The following is a 20,547-nucleotide window of genomic DNA, read 5'->3' as shown; positions in this document are numbered from 1 at the left end:
AAAAAAAAAAAAAAAAAAAAACCAAACAAACAATAAACAGATAAATAAGATGTTCTTTGCCTCTGAAAAGGGACTTTATATTAACAGGGAAATTGCATTTCAGCAAGGACATTATTTAGTCTCATAGCAAAATCAAACTGTCCAAGGACAGATCTTGTTACTATACACGATTAAAGCAATGACTGAACAGTACAAACTGTTTTAACTTGTTATAATACTTCATTTACCCTTTCGTGCACGTGCGCATAAAGGAGTATTTTCATTAAACATTTACACTTGTTGCTTAAAATAATTTTTCATATCTTAAAATTACGAAGTTCTGTGATATGCCATAAGCCTACGTATAAATGCATTCTGACCCCCTGAAAATTCAAGCCCGTAAGAAAAAACCCTGCATTTCTGTCAAGTATGCCTTGGCCAGTCAAAAGTTGCCAGAGGAAAATGAGATCAAAGGAAGGAGTTACTTGGGTACAAAAGATCAGCCTTCTAAATTCTGCCTTATTAGCACAACACTGTCATCCAACCTTAGTGACATAAATGAATCTTAACTCCCAATAAATCTTTGAAAAAGAAGAGTTGAAATTGCCTGAACTATTTGTATTTTTTTTCTCTTAGGGATAAATAAATAAATGCCCCTTTTTATTCTCTGCAAGACAAATAATGAGCCAGGCAATGTTTTAAGCAAGCTGTTAAAGCATAGCTGGATGGAATAAATCTGAGGGTTTTTTTCTGCAATTCCTATGAGAGCAGAACCACTTCATCTTAATAATCAAAGAATTAAAGATAAGGACAATTTTTTCCCTATTTTCATAATTAAAATGGTAGTCTCAATTTTGAAATCTCATCGCAATTGTTATAAATTGAACACAGTATTACAGCACCAGCTGGAGTAAAGGCTAACACGTACTCTTACCAACTGAATTTATGTACCTCGCGTGTACTCAGGTCCATTAATGCCTGCGAATAGCCACAATACCCACTGACATCAATATCTAGATCTCACAGCATCAAATATTTCTAAAACATGAAAATATGACAAGCTTTCATTTCCACCAACAGATAGATGGAAGACTGAGAAGCAGTTCTAAGATGTGAATTAATTTGGGCTTTTTCTCCCTCCCAACTTAAGATATTCTGATTCTCTTAAGTCTAGTGAGTTGGTAGCAGCAATACAGTTTGTAGCATCTCTCCCATAAATACTTAAGCTTCTTTCTTGAGAAAGGCACGTTTCCCTACTTTCTGCCAACTGTGTTCAGTTTCCCTTCTCTCCCTAACTATTATAAATACCATTCTTGAATAATACGCTTACTTGAATAATACGCTTAAATTGTGACTACCAGCTGTTCAGGTTTTCTCTTCAGAAAATTTAGAAGAAAAAGCAGTCTAACAGCCACTGCACATTATGTGTGCTTGTTATTTAAAGATTGAGACTACAACTTCAAAAATGCCATCTCCTCATAACGCACAACGTGACATTTTGTTGAGCTTCATGGGATAATGGTATAAGCAGCTAGTTCTTCTGAAAAGACTTTTTCTATTCAAAGGTAGAGTTGTTCAGAAACATGCAGATGCATAGTGTGGAAAACACGTTTTTCAGAAATTGTGTTTAACGGAGCCATTCACAGATGAGCTGATCTATGAAAAACCCAGGTATGGAATCCCTACTGTCCCTTTCTAGGTGATGGATAGGAACTTACTCTGCCTCTTTTTGCTGGTTGGCCAGGACCTAATGATGCCAACAGAATCTATAGTTGCTGGCAGTCTGAGAAATAGTGAGGTACTTGGGGATGCAGGTGGCACTGATTTGAGGCCAGGAGGAATTTTTGCTCAATTAATAATGCTGCTCCAACATGTGAGGTACATGAGAACCAGGTCTTGAGGGTGCTGCTTTGTAAAAAGCAGTTCATCAGCAAATAAGCACCTATTTTTAGTATGTATAATGAAAAAAAATTGGCAACATTTCCAGCTGCTTTGCCAAATACCTGCAGCGCTAAACCTTTCAAGTTAGACTTAAAAAGGGCTGGGGAACACTTGACTCCAACAGATGTCTGAAAACACTCAGATATACAGGTAATGAAAACATATTTTAGAAAAAGCCTAACTCCTGGTGTTAGAAATTACCCTACAGTGTTATCTCGCATGAGTTTTTCAGCAAAAACCTGAAAATGTACTGGTGAAAACCTGCTGCCTTTTATTTTTAAATACCTAAATATACTGTCAACAAGGTTCAAAAAACAAGTCAAACGGACACACAAGCAATGACAGCGCTTACTAAGCCACTTTAGACTGGATAGCAACCAAAGCTGATTTCGGGTCCTAATTACGATAAGATCAAGTGTTTTCAAACGCTATCAGCGCAATTACCATTTCAAAGCCCAGAGGAACAGAAAGAAGGGATGTGAATACTTCCCTTCAGTTGCTAACCCCCCCAACCATTTCTTTTATTCAGCAAATCTGACTCCCTATGCACTTCACATTGACAATAAGGTACGGGATTTTCCTGGGAGGAATTATGTGCCCCTAAATTAAAATTATGAACAGCTCAGAGATAAGCAGACTACATGGTATTACCCAAACCAGCAAAGCATTTCCCCACAAATGCTACGTACCTAGAATTACTGCTTTTAATAAGCTAATAGCCAATAGTCTAAGTACCATAAGTAGAATAAAGTGCACATACAAGCAGTAGCAACTAGTAAGAAGTGTGCAGTAAGCAACCTTCATTAGAACAAAAGTTAATTAAATCTACCACAGAGGATCACAAAAATAACTCAGATATTATATCCTCATGACCTCAGTGAGGATTTTACTATTTCCCAAAGTGTTCTGCCCCATCTAGCATGCCACAAAAAAAGAGTGTTCTTCCCATCTTGCTGTTAATGGAAGAAGTGAAAAAAAAAAAAACCAGGAGGAAAAAAAGAAGTAGTTCATTCCACTTCTTGATTTTCCGTTCCTAATGGAATACGCCCAGTCCAGTGAGACTAGTACACACAGCCTCTGCCTCCCCCAAAATGGGCTTTGGGAATCAGAACATGCTTCGGGAGCATAACAGCATGTTATTTGTGATAGTGATGTAAAGTAATGTGAGTTAAATCATTCCATCCTGATACAGGCAAAGTTTGACTAAGTAAGTTTAGTCAATTAAGCTTCTACTTCAACTCTCCTACCACAGTTTCTCCTGGACATGCGTTCATTCTCCCTTCCTTTGGACAGAGGCATCTCCCTTCCCAGATTGCACTCTTGAGCTCTCGCTCAACTTAAAATTCCCCAAGACCTTAAAAGAAGTCATTCTCTCAGTTGGGGTCAGCTGTCCTGGCCATGCCCCCTCCCAGGTTCTTGTGCCCCTGGCAGAGCAGGGGAAGCTGAAAAGTCCCTGGCTTAGTGTAAGCACTGCTCAGCAACAACTAAACCATCAGGGTGTTATCAACATTCTTCTCATGCTAAATCCAAAACACAGCACTAAGTCAGCTACTAGGAAGAAAATTAACTTTATCCCAGCTGGAGCCAGGACACCCTGCTAGGTACAAAATACAAGAGATCACCCAGGAAAGACTGTCAGGCTTTGTTTAATGCCTGTAAGGAAGAAGTGCCAACTACATTCTGCCTTGGGCTAGGTTATACGACAGACATGCCTTACAGCCTGTAACTAATATTTTTGCAAATTCAGAAAGGGGAGGCTCCTAAGGTAAAATACATCCTTCAGGGCATAAAAAAGGCCTGCTTGTAGCCTCCTACTCAGGTGAATTAAGAATGCAAAACCTTAGCTGTGCTAACGGTTTTTGTGTTTGGGGTTTTTTTTTCCTTATTAATTTCTTTTCTTCTTATTATAAGAGACCCCAGCCTGACCTCTTGTGACTTTTTCTTTGCTACTTCTCTGGTTTGGAGTAAAGCATGTTAATAAGACAAATGAAGAAATGTAAATTGTTCTGCAATTTATTTCATAGAACACCCACCCCCTCAAAAAAACCCTAACAAATAAAAAAATCCAAAACCAAATTTCTATAAAGACAGAAAAAATCCCCTCCCCCACAGTTGTTGAGATAACATGAAATTAAGATATGAAAGTAAGATCAATAACTCATTTCCTTATGTAATCTTGGGAACAGCAACATAATCAAAGAGTATAAACACTGCCAAATCAATTTAGGTAAGCAATGTGTTTACAGAAGCACTGTTAAATAGCTTCTAAACTTTCTTTTTTTAAAATGCTGACTTTATTCTTTAAATATTTTTATTTCACTTGTCCAATGGAGGATAAGGTCTAGAGCAACAAAGCCTGCCTGGACCAAATTCTCCCACAAAGTTCAGAGTCATGAGGAGGCATTATCAACAAATGTACAGTACCACAAATGAATTCCTACTGTCAGCAACTGAGACAATATCAACACCACCAGGTGAACCCCAAGCCCCAAAGGCTTATTCTTTGATCAAGGACTGACACTTCCCCAGCCCCCACAGAATTAAAAAATGTCCTATACCTGTGAATAATGCAGATGTTAACAGCATTTTCTAGATAAAAGAAACAGTTTTACATATGAAAGGTTTGATATGCTCGCATACAATAGAGGACTCTTTGGTTACTTTAGTACTAAACTGATACTGCTTAAGAGTAATCCTTGCTACAATAAAAATAATTGCAAATTGCAGCAGCGGCAACATAAGAATGTGCAATAAATTAGATTTTACCTTTACAGGCCAAAGACTGGCTCAGACAGAGAAACAGGTGGGATGAAACTACTATTATTTATAAAATCTCACCTGGAATGAACACATCCACCAGCATATATGTACCTGCCCACCCCAGAAGAAGGGTTAGCAATGTCTCTGCACAAACACTAGTGTACGTGTGAGACAGAGAGGGAGGTTTAGGCACCTGAGCCCTCACTGCCATCATCACTACCCACTAGAACCATAACCCTCACTGTGAATCATGGAACACATAAACGAAACCTCCTCATTTAACATCATTCCATTCAAATCCTAAATTACAATGTATCCACTATCAAAATTTGATATAATATTGTACATTTTCTTAGCAAATCTTTTCCCCAAGACCAAACACTCCCAGGAGATTATCAACTCTGTTTTCTCCTTTTCAGTATTATAAAACTGGAAAAGTAAAATTACATAATTGTGACATTTCAAATAAACTGCATCTGTGGACTTGAAGTTAATCGGAACCTACGCATCTTTGTGACTTAATTTTTAGCCTAGTCTCCCTGTGACTTCTAGAAAACTCAGTGTTACTAAATCATTATAGTACAGGTGATCAAAATCTACCTTGCCCACAGAAGTCTTGCTCAAAAAAAAGAAAGCATATTCACTTCATAATCCAATACAGCATATAAACGCAAAGTGTTTCTCTGAGAACAAGAAGCAAGAATAAGTTCAGCCCCAAAGGTAACACCCAAATAAATAAAAACACATAAATTAAGTTTTTCTCTCCAAATCCAGATCCCTTTCAGTGAGATTTTTAGCAATGATTTACACTAAAGAGGAGGAAACACCTAGCAAATAAAAAATAAAATCCACAAGGTAAGGTGGTCACATGCTCACGGCTACTTCTTTGTTCCATTTCTTCTACACATGCAGATGCTTGTAAAACCTCTGTGTATTCAAACTCTGAGGAAACTCTTCCTCATCTACAAGTTCCACGAATAAACATATTGAACCAACTAACTTTGTCTAGTGCAGCCACGTGTTTTACTTTACATTCTCAGTCCAACTCTCCCTTGCCTTCCTCTATTATAGACTAAAGACACAAAAAGAAAAAAGTCAGTACCTCCGAATGTCTAGGAACAATTATTAGGAAATAAATCCTCACATAGCCCATCCTGCACCACCTTTCCTTGGTGCCAAAACCATTAATTTTTAGCTGATGCCTATAACAAAAAAACCTCACACCTCAAGGGAAGAAAATTTCCTTCCTCTTCCAACAAGCAATATTTCAAAGATACTCTGAAGGAAACCATCTGTGGTACACTGGCCCAAGCCAGCTGTCTAAACCCCTTATCAATGGTGGAGGTGCACAAAGATCACTTTTCTTTCCAATTCAGTATTGCATGGTATGGAAATGAAACTGAAAAGAGCTTATGAGGCAGCAAAATCTGTATGACATGAAATTTCACTTAAGCTACTTGCAATCCTAACACCAAGACAACAGTGGTCTTGTGGCTTAACAGAGATCAAGCAGTACTTTATCTCACCATTATTTATGGTGACACCAAAACAGACAGACTATGGCTGTGGGTAAAGGTGTACAGTCTCCACAGTTTATGTCCACAAGATATTTCATTCAGTCAATTTTATAATATAGGAATACTCAAAGATTTCTTACTAATAGCAAGCTCTCATAGAACAAACAATAGGGAGCATGATAAATCTGATTATGCAAACTTGTGCTTAGGTGCCATCTTGATCTACAAAAGCAATATATCTGAGTTTGAAGTGATCATGAAACCCCAGATGATCTATAGTAGAGCAATACATTTCCTCAATGATAGGCACTACAAAAAGTACCATGGATCCAACCTCGTCCTACAAATAGTGAATTGTGCTCAAAGATTTGGTCTTGATCATCAGACCTTTTAGCAATCCAAGCAACCGTATTGTTTCAAAAAGAAAACTGTGTTTGATAACTCTTGCGTCACAATGGACTTGCTGATGTGTTAGTGAGGACATTCTAACTCTGTGCAGAAATTGTGCATTTAAGATTCAGCAGGCCTTTTACAGTTTAGCTTCTGTTGACTGTCAACACGGAGACCAACTATGTACTTCCACTTCACTGTTAAACGTATTTTTTTCCCCTTTCCATTTTAAGTGGACTTAAATCACAAGCAGCTAGCTATTTAATGTATTGTCAGAAAATTATTTCAGATAACCTTCCTACCATTCACCAAACTGGAATGATATAATCATCTTAGACTGCACAGCAAAACTTTTTGTAAGATATGAAACGAGCTCACTTTTCACAAGTGCATGGAACATCAGGATTGATCCTCCAGCCCCACTTTACCTGTTCTGCACCATGCTCATTGCCATCCAGTCTGAAGGGTAAACATTCTTTCCAATGAGATCTTTGAACATTATGAATGTTTCCATCAAGAAGTCCTAGAACAACAAAATACAGTAAGCCTGTGACTGTGTAAAACAAAGTTTAAATGTTCCTGCTCTGATTAAAGAACTAAGACAGAGGGGTCCACTTTGCTTCCAGTGAAGTCAATGGAAAAATTCGTGGTGATATCAGTAAGCTCAAAATTGGAACTGAAGTCCTGTAAAACAGCAGTCTCAGATTCCAGACGGAAGCTAAACATCATTACACTGGGCTCTTAAGAGAAGATAAGCCATAAATGAATGGAAATAAAAAGTTATAGTATTTTGAAGTAAAGCTGTTGAATTTTTTATTAATTAGCAGAAGTCTCACTATGCATAAAGAATGAGTAGATTTGAAAAAAAATAGGATTATTTATTTAGTCCATTTAGTCCAAATTTAGTATTCTAAATTAAAAATTGAAGGCACTGACAGAAAGTTTTCAAACAAAACAAACACTATTTCTTTTCCTAGAAGTACTTAGAAATCACTGTATAATGAGCTTCAGTGAAATGAAAAACATAATTTCAGGTCTATTTCATGTATAGCACATATATGCGGTTTTACCCTTGAACTTCTAAGCAAGTCACCTAGAAGTCTGTGAGACCAGCAAGCTAAAATTTCATCATCCATTACTAAAACCTCACAAGCAACTCTCTGAGAAGTTTGTACTCATTCTTGTCATATTACTTACAGAGAACCAAGTGAACAATAGCTCTCAACAGCATGATTTGAAAACAAATCTTTGTGGTCTTCACTGACATATGGTATGGAAAAAAAAATGAGAAGACAACAAACCCATGCCTTTACAAACAGCAAAACCCATTAAATATGCTGATGTCTTGTCTTTTTTATTTTTTTTTTCCCTCTGCAGAAGTGTTGAGGTAGTTTAAGGATTGCTAAAACTTCTAGGACCAAGTACTCAATCTGCTTGGAAGCTGAAATTGCGTTTAAAATACTGTTACGTTTTCAAGTAAACTAAAGCACATGCACAATTGCAAAAGCTCCCAAGATTTTATCTGTCACCATTTCAGTTATGGCACCACTCTGACTTCAAGAAAGAAAGGCAAATGGACAAATCTGGCCAACTGAAAATACTACCTGCATGGACAAACTGTAGATGTTGTAATCAAAACCTTTGCCAATACCCAGGCTTATTTCTGAGTTATGTCAGGACTATAAAAGGACAGACAGAGGACTACTGAAACCTTCTAGAACATAGTAACCGCTGGTACAAACTAGAATATAGCCCAAGTATTGTTAAATTATGCCAGAAACAACTGCCATAAAATGATGTGTTGCAATAACAAGGCATTTACTGCATTTAGCATACAACATTATCTGTACCAGCAGTGAAAATGAGAAGTGGAAATGAATCACCATGTGCAAAGTAGGGAGGGAGGTTCAATTAGCTGAGGGTCAGTTTTGTTGTTTTGTTGTGGCTTTTTCTTCTCCTCGGAACAGGTTAACAGAAAGATCCCAGTACTTATTCTTGATTATTATATTACTACCTCTATCCTAGGTGTAGTGACATTTTTATCTTTCCAAATTTCTGATTACAGTGTTGTCCAAGGTCACCATTGAAGGAGGAGGCAACACAATGGCATAGAGGCAGAAACCATACAGAGACAGACCTCATTCTAGGAAGAATCAGAGAAGATACCCCCCAAAAATACTACTGATTTTTCACAGGAAATAAAAGACTTAGAATTATTTCTCACCTCCATGATTATTTTGTACTCACCACTAGTTCTGAACTTGTCTGAAAAGTTTCAATGTAAACTGAGTAGTGCTGGTTGTTCATCTGGTTTAAGATAGCTGTCATGCATGCCACAAAATGACTCTGAAAGAAAACCAGACAGAAATCAACACATGCAGATTACTTAAGATATTGGATTGTGTTCTTTCTAAAGTTGAACTACTGTAAATGCCTAATAAATCCTTTAATGCATGTAAAAATAAAATAATATTCAAGCTTTTGCAAGCCCAGAGGAAAGAAACATACTAAGAACTCGAAAATGATAATTCAAAAGCTACCCTGACACAGGAAAGGCTCTGGGGAGAAAGCTGCCTCACTTGCCAAATGCTGCATGGAAACACACATTGTGACAGGAAAACTTTTTATATAAAAGTACAACTCAATGTTACCTTAACACAGGTATCTAGAAACATAGGCTATTCAGAGAAATAAATATTGTAAGAAAGGATTTTTTTACATTCTGCAAGCATTTAAGTAGCTGTTACAGAACTCCATAAAATTTCTATAGAATACTATTACTTTCATCTCAGAACTTTTCAGACGTCTTCAAAAGGAAATATTTTATTTTTCTTAATTCCTAAAGCAGAAATGCTGAAAGATATAGAATTATTTATAATCCTAGGTTTTCACTGTAATTTACTGAAAGTCACAAAGACATTTATCTCCCAAGCAGTAAGTGTGAGCTTAATGATTTGCAGTTTTCCTTTAAGACAGTGAAGAATTCTCCTTACTGCTGCCTTATAATTTGCTGAAGTTTTATTTAGTTTTAAAAGTGAACCTGCTTTAAATGCTTTTGAGTTTATTAAAATAAGAGACTATCAAGTAGATGAGCATGCACATTAATTTGCTAGATTTACTTGGATCTTTTCATCATACTGGTTTAGCACTGATAAAAGGGACTCCCCAGCCCCTCTGACCAGAATTTAGCTCTGTTTAACTCTGATTCACTTTACACTTCTGTTCCATCAGCAAGGCAACAAAGGCACACGTTACCAAAGTATCAGCTGCAGTTTGTCGTACCCAACCATTTTGTCTACCACTTAGAGAAGGGAAGCCGCCTTTAACTTCAGGTTATGGCCACTAGAGGTCTTTTACTTTCGTATGTTAGCTGCTGTTCAGTTTGTACTGCCTTTTTTTTTTATTTATTTATTCCTACGTGAGCAGACCCAGCACACTTCTTGCATATAAACAGTGAAAATTACGAGATAAAGGACCTATTTTACCTTCTTTTGGAGTAACATTAGTGCTAGTGAGAGGCTTGCCTACTTTTTAAGACTAAGAAGACACATTTTCTGCAGGTAAAGCAAAAGCTTTCAGGTAAGGAATTGTGTGTTCTCGGGTACTGATGCTCTTCTAAAAAGAAATGCTGGTTTTCCTGCTGTAGTAATTCACTTTTACAGTTACGGATCAGACAAATCTTTTCTATGATGTTAAATAGATAGCTGAAAGTAGTAATGAATTGCAAAGGATTCAGTAATGAAATTGCGTGGGGTTTTTCTTCTAATGTGTTGATTTGAAAAAAAACCATTACGAACAGAAGTTAGAGAATTGTACATGAAAAACAGCTTGTATTTTTACTAGTTAAACATTTGCCACAGAGTGCCTTTCTATACTCATGTTAAATAATCACTTCTTGAAATAAGCAGCATTTCTTCACAAGCATTGAACAAATGTATTATGTTGCTTAAAGGCATAAAGACTTTAAGAAGGTTATTTCTTTTGTTGAAACTAACTTCTAAAATGTGTCTAGCTATATCTGTGATTATGGTACAGCATGAATGCCTATTCTTAGTAACTGTGCATGGTGGTTTTAAAATTAACAGATTATATGCCTTGGTTACTGAAAAGAGCCATAAGCAAAGATCACATATTGCTGGCCAGTACCTCGCACCAAATCTATCAAATTCACATCAGTGGGACTGAATGATATATAAAAAAGAAGGTGACAGTAAAGCTGGTTTGCTACAAAAACTTCTTCCATCAGTTCCATTTAACTGTAAGGCAGGAAAATACACAGTTTGATCTTTAATAATTTTCTTGCTAGCAATCTCAACTATTAAAAATTAACTGCTAGCTTCTTTATAGGTTAAAAGCTTGCCCCTCCCTCCTAATCCCCAAACGCTAGCAATAAAGATTCACTTCTCAGATGCAGCCTCGGATCTTTGAAGTACTCATGCGCTCTCAGCATCGGCATTCTCACTGGTAGAACTTAAGGGTTATATAGGACTATAATGTTCAAATATCTCTGTGTATTCACTTAAATTCTCCTATGCTGTTTAAGTACATCTTACTAGGACATGCAAAGAGCACGAACTGCTTGACAATACAGTAAGTTCTGCACAAGAACAATCTATTACACTTTGAATGCAGACTGTGTGCTCACTAGATGGACAGAAGACATTCAGAATCAAGCACCACCTACAAACACAATAGTCTAATGCTTATGATTCAAATATGTATTTCATTAAGTCAAGCATTGCACATAGGGACTGAATAGTATAAAAAAGGTTATGGCAGAGAAGGTGAAGTTCTTCCTATAGAATGCTAACAAGTCACTTCAGCTGTGCTTAGGCTTGTTAGGACTTATCCTGTGAATTATAGCTGAAAAGGTTGATTAGAACTAGGTCAAACGTAAAAAAAAAATAAAAGTATCAAAGTAAACACTTGACCTATGAGAGATTACCAACAGAAAAATTAACAGAAATACCTCTGAATACACTGAACTACTATGAAGAGATCTAATAAAATGTATGTTTTCAATTTAAAAACATTCATTTCCATTTAAATGTAAAAGAACCCGGAACAGAAACAGCACTGAATTCTAATTTTTGAATTAATCAATTGGCTGACAGCCTTTAAAAAAAAATGGGTTAAGAAATGAGGAAATAGATAGTATGAACATTACACTTTTACTGGGAGCAGGAACACGAGTAAAGAGGTAGTCAAATCAAAACGAGACAAAGGAGAAAATGTCTTGGGAAACATTCAAATTCCCAGCATTATTAATACCAAATTTAAATGAAGTATAATGCTGCAAAATAGTGCTTAAGGTAAAAGAAATGCTGTTTTGGTCGAATATGTACTAAGTACATCAAAAAGGATCATAGATGTATTCTGTAAAACAAATAGGGCTTTCTAAGGTCAAGGGGAAAGAATGCAGAATCTTTTCCACTGTTGTTGAAGTGTACATTAACTGTGGATGCAACACACACAGGAAAAGAAACATCTGAAAAAACATGAGGGTCATATGAGTAAGATGACAAACTTCAACACCTAGCAACTAAATCCCAGCATACTTTATAATAGCAGATGGTGACAGGTTGCCGTAGTAACTTCAAATAATGCTAGCACAAGAATAAATAAAGCAAATGCACTGGAAAAACAAACAGCAACAGAAGTAACATAGAATAAAGCTACACTTTGATTCTAATCTAGTAGAAGTATTTCAGTGGCTTCAAGCAAGGTGTACTTCTGGAAGGACTAAAGAGGGTATTTATTTCACGTAGGCACTTAACATTTCTCCTCATTAATAGAGTGCTTTACCAACATAGAGCCGGAGTGTAAATATATAACCACATGTACGTCATTAAAAAGCAGACAAAACAGGAACATGAATAATTCCTAATTATTCAAAGACTTCTGAAGGCCAAAGGTGATGTAGATGTAGTTATTTTTATATCCCCTTTTTAGCATGACACTGGATGTTTTAAATGCTCATTCTACTTACGCTCACAATTAATGTAAGGTAAGAGGACTCCTTTACATACCACCATCCTCACAATCTGTAACCCTAAATTCACTAATGATGGTTTACATTTGATTAATGCACAGTTTTCTGTATTGGGCAAAGAATCTTATCCAGAAGATCCAACATTTTTCTAGTATGTAAAGCAACCACACTACATAGATTAAATTCTGAACTCCCTTTCAGGTTAAGCCAAGTTTCAAAACTCATCGTATATTAGTGACAGTAATTGCAAAATTGATGCACATAAAGAGGGTGACCAAGGATTTCTACATGCCAAACTGTCTCTTTTTTTTTTGTTCAGAAACAAGTGCAAAAAAAAATATGGAGGAAAAGCAATAAATATATTATCTTTAATGTAATTAAAGAAAAGCTAACCAATCAACTGTTTCAATCTCATGTTTAAAATCATCACTATTTATGTTGTAGCACAAGCACATAATTGAGGAGGCCTCCCAATATACTGTTGTCACAGAATTATTGAGTCATCACACCTGTTCAGTGTCATGAGCTAAAGAGCAACATAATTACCAGAAAAGCATGGAAGATGCTCAGTGATGCCATCAAGAACCACAGGGATTTGAAGTCACAGTTCCTCAGAAAACCACACTAAACCTTGAGAACTGTGGCGTAAGCAGAGGGCAGCACAAACATCTTTATCACATTATGCAAACGCTAAACAACAGCACTCCAAAATGAAAAAAATAAGCAGAATTTGAAGTGACCTGCTAATGTAGTTCTGTTTCTTCTCCAGAAATAAGTGTCACTGCAAGGCATGTGCTATCCTACACTGTACTACTCCTAGCTGTAAAAGCACAAAAAAGTAAACACTAGAATAGGCTGCTATGCAACAACCTGGAGTATTCATCAGACGTGTAGAGTACGTCTGAAATGGGAAACAGCTCCTAATCCACACAGACAACCTGTAGCTTGCCAATGAGTACACCTTACTAATTATTCATTTACAGTAACAGATTCATCTCCTCTTAGTAGGTCTGAGTTTTTAATTTTCCATTGATACGTTCATATAGTTAGAATCACAGAATGTTTTGGGTTGGAAAGGACCCCTAGAGGTCACCCAGCCCAACCCCCCTGCAGGAGCAGGGACACCTTGAACCACATCAGGTTGCTCACAGCCCCGTCCAACCTGGTCTTGAATGTTCCCAGGGATGGGGCCTGCACCCCCTCTCTGGGCAACCCCTGCCAGGGTTTCACCACCCTCATTGTCAAGAATTTCTTCCTTAGATCCAGTCTAAACCTACCCTGTTATAGTCTGAAACCATCACCCCTTGTCCTTTCACAGCTGGCGCTACTAAAAAGATTTTCCCCGTCTTTCCTATAGGCTCCCTTTACTTCTTTGGTTCTGTCTTGCCTTTCATAGCTGACTGAACAGAAGCTGAGGCATGCTGTTACTACATCTTACTGACAATTTCTGATTTCTGACTGAAAACATGCCGGGCTGTTTTAGCTTGTTCTACTGTTTTCTTTACATTCATATGATTTAGCCAAAAGGATATACAACTATAAAAGCAGCAGACTACCAGATAGAAAAATATAGGACAATTTTATAACACAATGAAATAGTAATAGCAGCTGCTCTGTAAGATTTAAACATATGTTACATGTTAGACAATTAAGGCAATTTCAAAATTATTTCATTTAAGACTCTTTCAGACATTGATAAAAGCAGTAAGACAGTGGTTTATGGTATAACAAAAGTAGCATGTTTTTTAGAATATATCCTTTGCAATCTATTTTTATTTATTTAACTTTGTGTTGATTTCCCAGCAATATTCCCAAACGAAGTTTTTTCATTCTTCACAGTGTTTTTGCTGCTGCTGGGTTTTGTTGTTTGGTTGGTTTTGTGCCATAAATCCACTCCAGAACTTCTACTACATTCTCTGGCTAGGATGAACACTCTACTGTAACTGATCTCACTTGTGCTTAAGGCTCAAACGCCGTTGTGTACTTTACTACTTTTCCCAGAATATTAACATTGTGTTCATCTTCAAAGTGTATGTACAAATAAATTATGGATAACACTATTTAGTATGAAGTGAGAAGGCAATCACTTGGAATGAGCAATCATTGCTTGAAAACTGAACTACCTTGTCCGAAGCAGTTAAAAAAGAAAAAAAAATCAGCTGTTCTGCCTCCTCACTGTTGTCCTCACCCAATCTCAGCTCTGCCGTATCAGATGAAATCTTCCATCCTTGCCTTCAGGGATCTACACACCTTCATGCTGCAACTCTTCCCTCCTCCTTTGCAATCCACTAATTGTTTCACTGCAATTACTTCAGCTAGTTTCCAGACTGGTCTCCCAGGCCAGAAAGAACTTCCTGCCCTGGTACGTAAGATATCCACTGAGAATCCCAAGTATCCTGGTGCTGTCAGGCTGTTTATTTCACTAATGTCTTACTCAAAGTGCTATTCCATTTCCCTTTTGCCACTAAACCAGATGGTCAGTCAAGTTGGCAAAGCATGGCTTGTCCTGCCAAATGTCCCACTGCACTCATTCCCATGTTAAAGATGATGCAATCAGTATTCCATAGAAACAACAGCACACACACAAAATACAAGCAAAGAAGATTAAAAAATATTATCCCCAGTTTATTTACTATAGTAAAGCTTGGCCAGTCTCTTGTATTTAAAAGGACTGGAAACCAAACTGGGAACTTGAAATAAGTGATACAATTGCTGGGATGAGCTGGAGCTAGAATACCTAGAGGGGATTGCCAACTATCTAAGACTACAAAGCAAAATACACTGGCTGCAAAGGAGATCAGCAACTGAGTCAAAGAGAAAAGGGTAGAAATGAGCAATTTAAGTTCATTAAAGTGCAATAACATCCTTTATTTCTAAGCCATATATTGTGAATTTACACGTATTGTGAAGATCTCTTAGATGCTGATTCACTTCCTTAAAACTAAACAGAGCCACCTCCTGTATTCCTAAAGTTACCCTTTAATTGATTTTGTTCTTCTTCAGCTGCACTCACTGAAGACAGAAAAATTAAATTAAACTTCAACTACATGATCAGGGATGAGACTAATACAATATATTTGTGAATGGTTAAAACAAAACTTTATCATAAAGGTTCTGCTTAAAACTGCTGAAAGTCATATAGCTCCAGGAACTTTCCTCTTGCTTTTAAATTGATCTTAGAAAGAAAACAAGGCCCAATAAAAATAATTTTCCAACAACTCACATCCATTACACTAACAAATCTATGTGTGTTTAGGATTAATTAACAGCAATCCCTATGGAACCCACCAATACATTTTATTGTAAATTATAGAAGATTTTATTTTATTACTTCTTTTTGAACAACAGCACAGCTGCACTTGAGCTTCCAAAAACCCAAAGTTTTTTTGTCACCTGGCCATCAACATATCACCAAATCCTGAAGATATTAATGGAAAAACTTTTAACTCTGTTTAGTACCAGAAATTCTTGAAGAATAAATATTGGTTTTGTCAAAGTACATGCAATCCACCACTGAAACATTTGCAAATGCCAATATGCAGCCATCTCTAAGGCTGAGATTAAAATCAGCAATGCTTTACCTGGCTGATAACCCTTCTGCTAGGTCAGGGTCTGCCCTTTTACTTAGGCATAGCTAAGTAAGCCGTAACAGCCAAGTTGCTGAGAAATTAAAATTAAATTTAAAATCACTATTCCTTTTTTAGCAGCAGTAACAAACAGATAAGCTTTTATGTGAGGAGCCCGGTATTTTTTCCTGATACTTTAAATGTACTTTAAATGTACACTAATGCCAAAGTGCTTTTAATTTGGCAGTTCCAATTCTCAGTTGTCCCCTTCCACATTAAGAGCGCTGTATTGGTATTCTGGTAATTTGCTTAATTTTGTAAAAAAAAAATGCAGACTGCAAATGATGAGTTAATAAATTACTGATATATTTATATCTTCTTTTAAAAAATAATTTCTCTTTACCTCCATATTTTAAAATCGTTTTCACTACTTTTCTTGTGGGTTGAAAGCTGTCTAACTATGGTCTATTCTGGTCTGTGGATGTGGTGAAGGGCAAAGACATACTCAGCATACCCTGGAAATACACATTGACTAAAGCCAGGAGAACTTTTAATGTTTTCCTTTAAAGCAATCTTTCACACTCAGACTGCCTCAAAAAAGAAGTTAACTTGTCACTTTGTTCTTCAGGAAATTACACAAATGTTTATAAACAGATTTTTCCAGGATCTAGACAATGAATATATGAAGGGGCACCAAAAAAATTCCCAAGACATCCTGTACCTTTCACAAGGATCCTCAAGATACTGGTAACAAAATAGCTGAAATAAATGGAGATGTGTAATTGCCCTGAAGCTGCCCTGTTCACTCCATTGCTTACCAACACTACCATGGCAAAGGGACTCTCACTAGAATAATGCTGCTCTCTGCTTTTTTCACAGCTACAGTAGGGGAAAGAAAAAGAATTAAAATAGATTCAAGCATGTGTATGCACAGGAGCTCCAATACAGATATGCATTTACCCACAGTGTTCAAAAAGAATTCATACCACATCAACAGACAGTCATGTAAAACGCATCCAGTCTGCATAAATGGGGACTTTTCCAGCATGGAAGGGGGATGTACCAACATAAATCTTGGTTAGTGTAACACAGCATGCATACAATTTCATATATTTTTCTATCTATATAACTCCTACACAGAATAAAATACTACATGGCTTTTAAAGGCAACTAGGCTGTGGAAATGTGTTATATGAACTTCTTCATATTGTTCTATCAAGTTGCTATTCTCTGCCAGAGATGAAAGCAGGGACAAAGTGCACAGAAATCGTATTTTCATTTTAAAGTAAAACCAAAGGCATAACTAGCAACTGTTGGAACAGTTTTATTTTGTATCTGAAATATAAAAAATATTTAAATTATATCCAAGATGGGTTAATACTATATTTTTAATTTTTATGTAATAGTGGGCTCCACTTTTCAAAGTGAAAATCATCTTGGAGTGGGGTTAGCAGAGTAACTGGCTAAAAAAGAAAGTTCATATTAAAAAAAAAAAAAAAAGAGGTCTTTCTAAGACAGAGAGCTTTTCATATTGAATCTTGAGTAAGTTGGTTAATAGAAACCATAGGGAACACTCAGTGAAAGGAGAAAAAACCCATGGGAACACATGTACAAACAGGGAAGGACAAAATTTCAAAAATTACACATTGACCTTCTAGCAGGTGTTCTGCAAACTACTGCCAAATGAGCATCCTCCTTAGGTGTGGGTCTTTTTAAGGAGTGCCACTTCCAGGATGTCCCAGTTGATTTAGTTTCAGTTATAGTAGCACAGAAATAAAGAATCCTGAAAATGTGATAATATGGAGAGAAACTTACCAAAATAACATTGTCTGCACCAATGTCTTCTGCAGGGATTGTGTCATACTACACGGTATAACCGGACTTGGGCAGAATAGGGAATACTCCTTTCATAACTCTTTGCACCAGCCCAATGAGAAGGGATTGTGTCATACTACACGGTATAACCGGACTCGGGATGAATTTACTATGTACTGACTAGAAAACTAGGATGAAGATGGGAGTAGAAATTTCTTTAAATAACTAAATCAGAGAATATGCTTATGCTCCATCAGTAGTGTGACTGTCCCTTAGTTGCTCAGTGACTGCAGTCTAGGAAACTCCAAATCCTAAACCTGCAATAGGACAAGACTGAACTCCTGTTCCATATGGGCCACTCAGAGTTCAAGAGCATTTTTTCCATCCTTCTCCCCTCATTCCCTCTAAGCAAGGCAGAAGAAAATGTCACACAAGTGTATGACAAAATATTGGCCTTACTTCCCATATTGGTGCCTTTTTTTTTTCTTTTGTAACACACATAAGCCTGCTCAAAGGCGACACCTTTGCTACCTTGGCATTAAAACCTTCTGACAACAAATGATATCCTCACTTGCAAATCCATCTCACAAAAAAAAAAAAGCCCCAAACATAAATCCCCCTCAGAATAAACAATGAATATATCTATAACTGTGTTATAACAGGTCTCCCCAAACACAAACTGATTTTCAAACTTTTCCAGCATTTTAGCAAACATGAACACAAAAATATTTTGTGGCACCATGTCATCCAACCATATGAACTGCTTCAGAGGAATACAAATATACGCCAAAAAAAGAGACACTTCTTTCTTCATGTTGCTTTAACACCAAAATATTCAGGGCTATTTGCAGTGATATTTTATTCTTCCTAATTTCTAAACTGGGATTTAATCTAAAAAGACTGTCTTGCTAACAAACACCTTCTCCTGAACCTAGCAAACAGAGAAATAATGAGTGTGGATAAGCATTAGGGAATTACATTCCTCGCAGAAAACAAACAAAACCAGAATCGTACTCATATATAAGCAGACTTGATCAGTGAGTCAGAGTGCCAGAAAAATGGCATATATGAAGAATATAATTTGCTATGCCTCTGATATTTAGTGTATGTATCTCCTAAACAGTCTTTATAAGGCTCGTATTTTTATTAGTCCTTGCAATACTGAATGTGTGGGAGCATCAGTATATATCTAACGACACATATAGAAAAAAAGATTATGATTTAAACTATCTCAATGTACACCTCCACTAATTACATTTCTATATTAATGCTATTAGATTTAATAGCAGTTTCTGAACTATACTACTGAAACTGTTCATAAAAGCTTATTAGGTCATGTAGAATCATCCTTATTATACCACTCCACTGAAATGATACAAAGGGACCTGTTTATGAAGCAAGTAATTTTGTGTCATTTTAAGTTAGTAATGAATATGCTATACAATCACCTCTACAGAACTGAAAGACAGAACAAGCATTTGGTAGATCCTGTACCATCACATACTTGAAAGAATTTTCAAGAAATTTTAAGAGAACTAACCTCTTGATGACATCATTCATGGTATGTTTTATAAACAAATTCTTTTCCCATTTAAGTTAGCATAAACACATTGAGCTGAATGCCACATTACAGCTTCCTAAGCCTGTATCTTGTGATCTATTGTGGGATTCCTAAGCCCTGTCAGAATTATGGCTGCAACCTTACAATATTAATAAAAGACTTTGGAAAACTAGGGGTGATTCCCATGCTCTTATTTATCTTCAAAGGGGACTGGAATAAAGTTTCCCATTTAGATCATGACAGTTTTCAAGGCATGTTTTACTAAGAAGAAGCAAAAGTAACTTGTTCTGCTCAGTTTTTATTTTAAAGGATACTGCTAATATTTTATAGCTTAAACCAGAACTTACTAGACTGCAGAGCTTAATGGCAGGAATTCAGTAGCATAGAGTATTTTTTCTTAAAAAAAGAAAGGAAGACAGCACAAGATGCTATACAGTGTTTCTCACAGATTTTCTTATATTTAGAAAACATGTTGCAAAAAAGCATTTGCTACAATACCGAGGCCATTTACCTTTTTTTAAATGGCACTGTACTCATGTAAGAGAAGTGACTTCTATTTATTCTCTCCTTGGTACAATGTCCTGACCTCTAAGACCATTAAATATAATAAACATTTAAATATTTAAATAATTTTAGCAATTAAATACAAATGCAAAGGCAAAAAGGAGTTTACAATGAAATAAGAGGAGAAACAGTATCACATATATGACATCAATATGATGTCAAATTAATAAGGCGATAGAGAAGGAGCAAATCTGAAATACAGGAAGAGTAGTGGAACTCCCTTACCCCTTCCAGATTATCATAAAAATCTAAATGACAGCACTGCAATTAGAGAGTTCCAGGACATTAGGTCGGACTTAGCAGGTGTACAGCTCAAGTTGCAGATGCTCTGGAAGAACAGAGCAATCGAGCATGAAAACAGGAAACCAATAATAGAGTCGCCAAGATTTTGGAGGAGAGAGAAAAAGAACTTGCATTCTACAGAATTCAAGAACATGTTATTCAGGATTTCACAGCACTGTG

General features: G+C 36.5%; 1 protein-coding gene across 1 annotated transcript in view; it reads right to left on the bottom strand.

Annotated features, from left to right (window-relative positions):
* The window catches only part of DOCK2 (dedicator of cytokinesis 2), a 194,826-nt gene that overhangs the window by 64,698 nt on the left and 109,581 nt on the right, over positions 1–20,547 (bottom strand). Inside the window, exons 28-29 of the mRNA XM_035889022.1 lie at positions 8,835–8,933; positions 7,016–7,110 (exon numbers count right to left, since the gene is read on the bottom strand). Coding sequence (XP_035744915.1) covers positions 7,016–7,110; positions 8,835–8,933 — 194 coding nt within the window. The remainder of the gene's footprint in view (positions 1–7,015; positions 7,111–8,834; positions 8,934–20,547) is intronic.

This window comes from Egretta garzetta, unplaced genomic scaffold (genome assembly GCF_000687185.1).
Source record: "Egretta garzetta isolate BGI_Z169 unplaced genomic scaffold, ASM68718v1 scaffold60, whole genome shotgun sequence".
NCBI lineage: Eukaryota > Metazoa > Chordata > Aves > Pelecaniformes > Ardeidae > Egretta > Egretta garzetta.
Note: the sequence above shows the minus strand (reverse complement) of the source record. Positions and strands in the feature narration are given on the sequence as shown.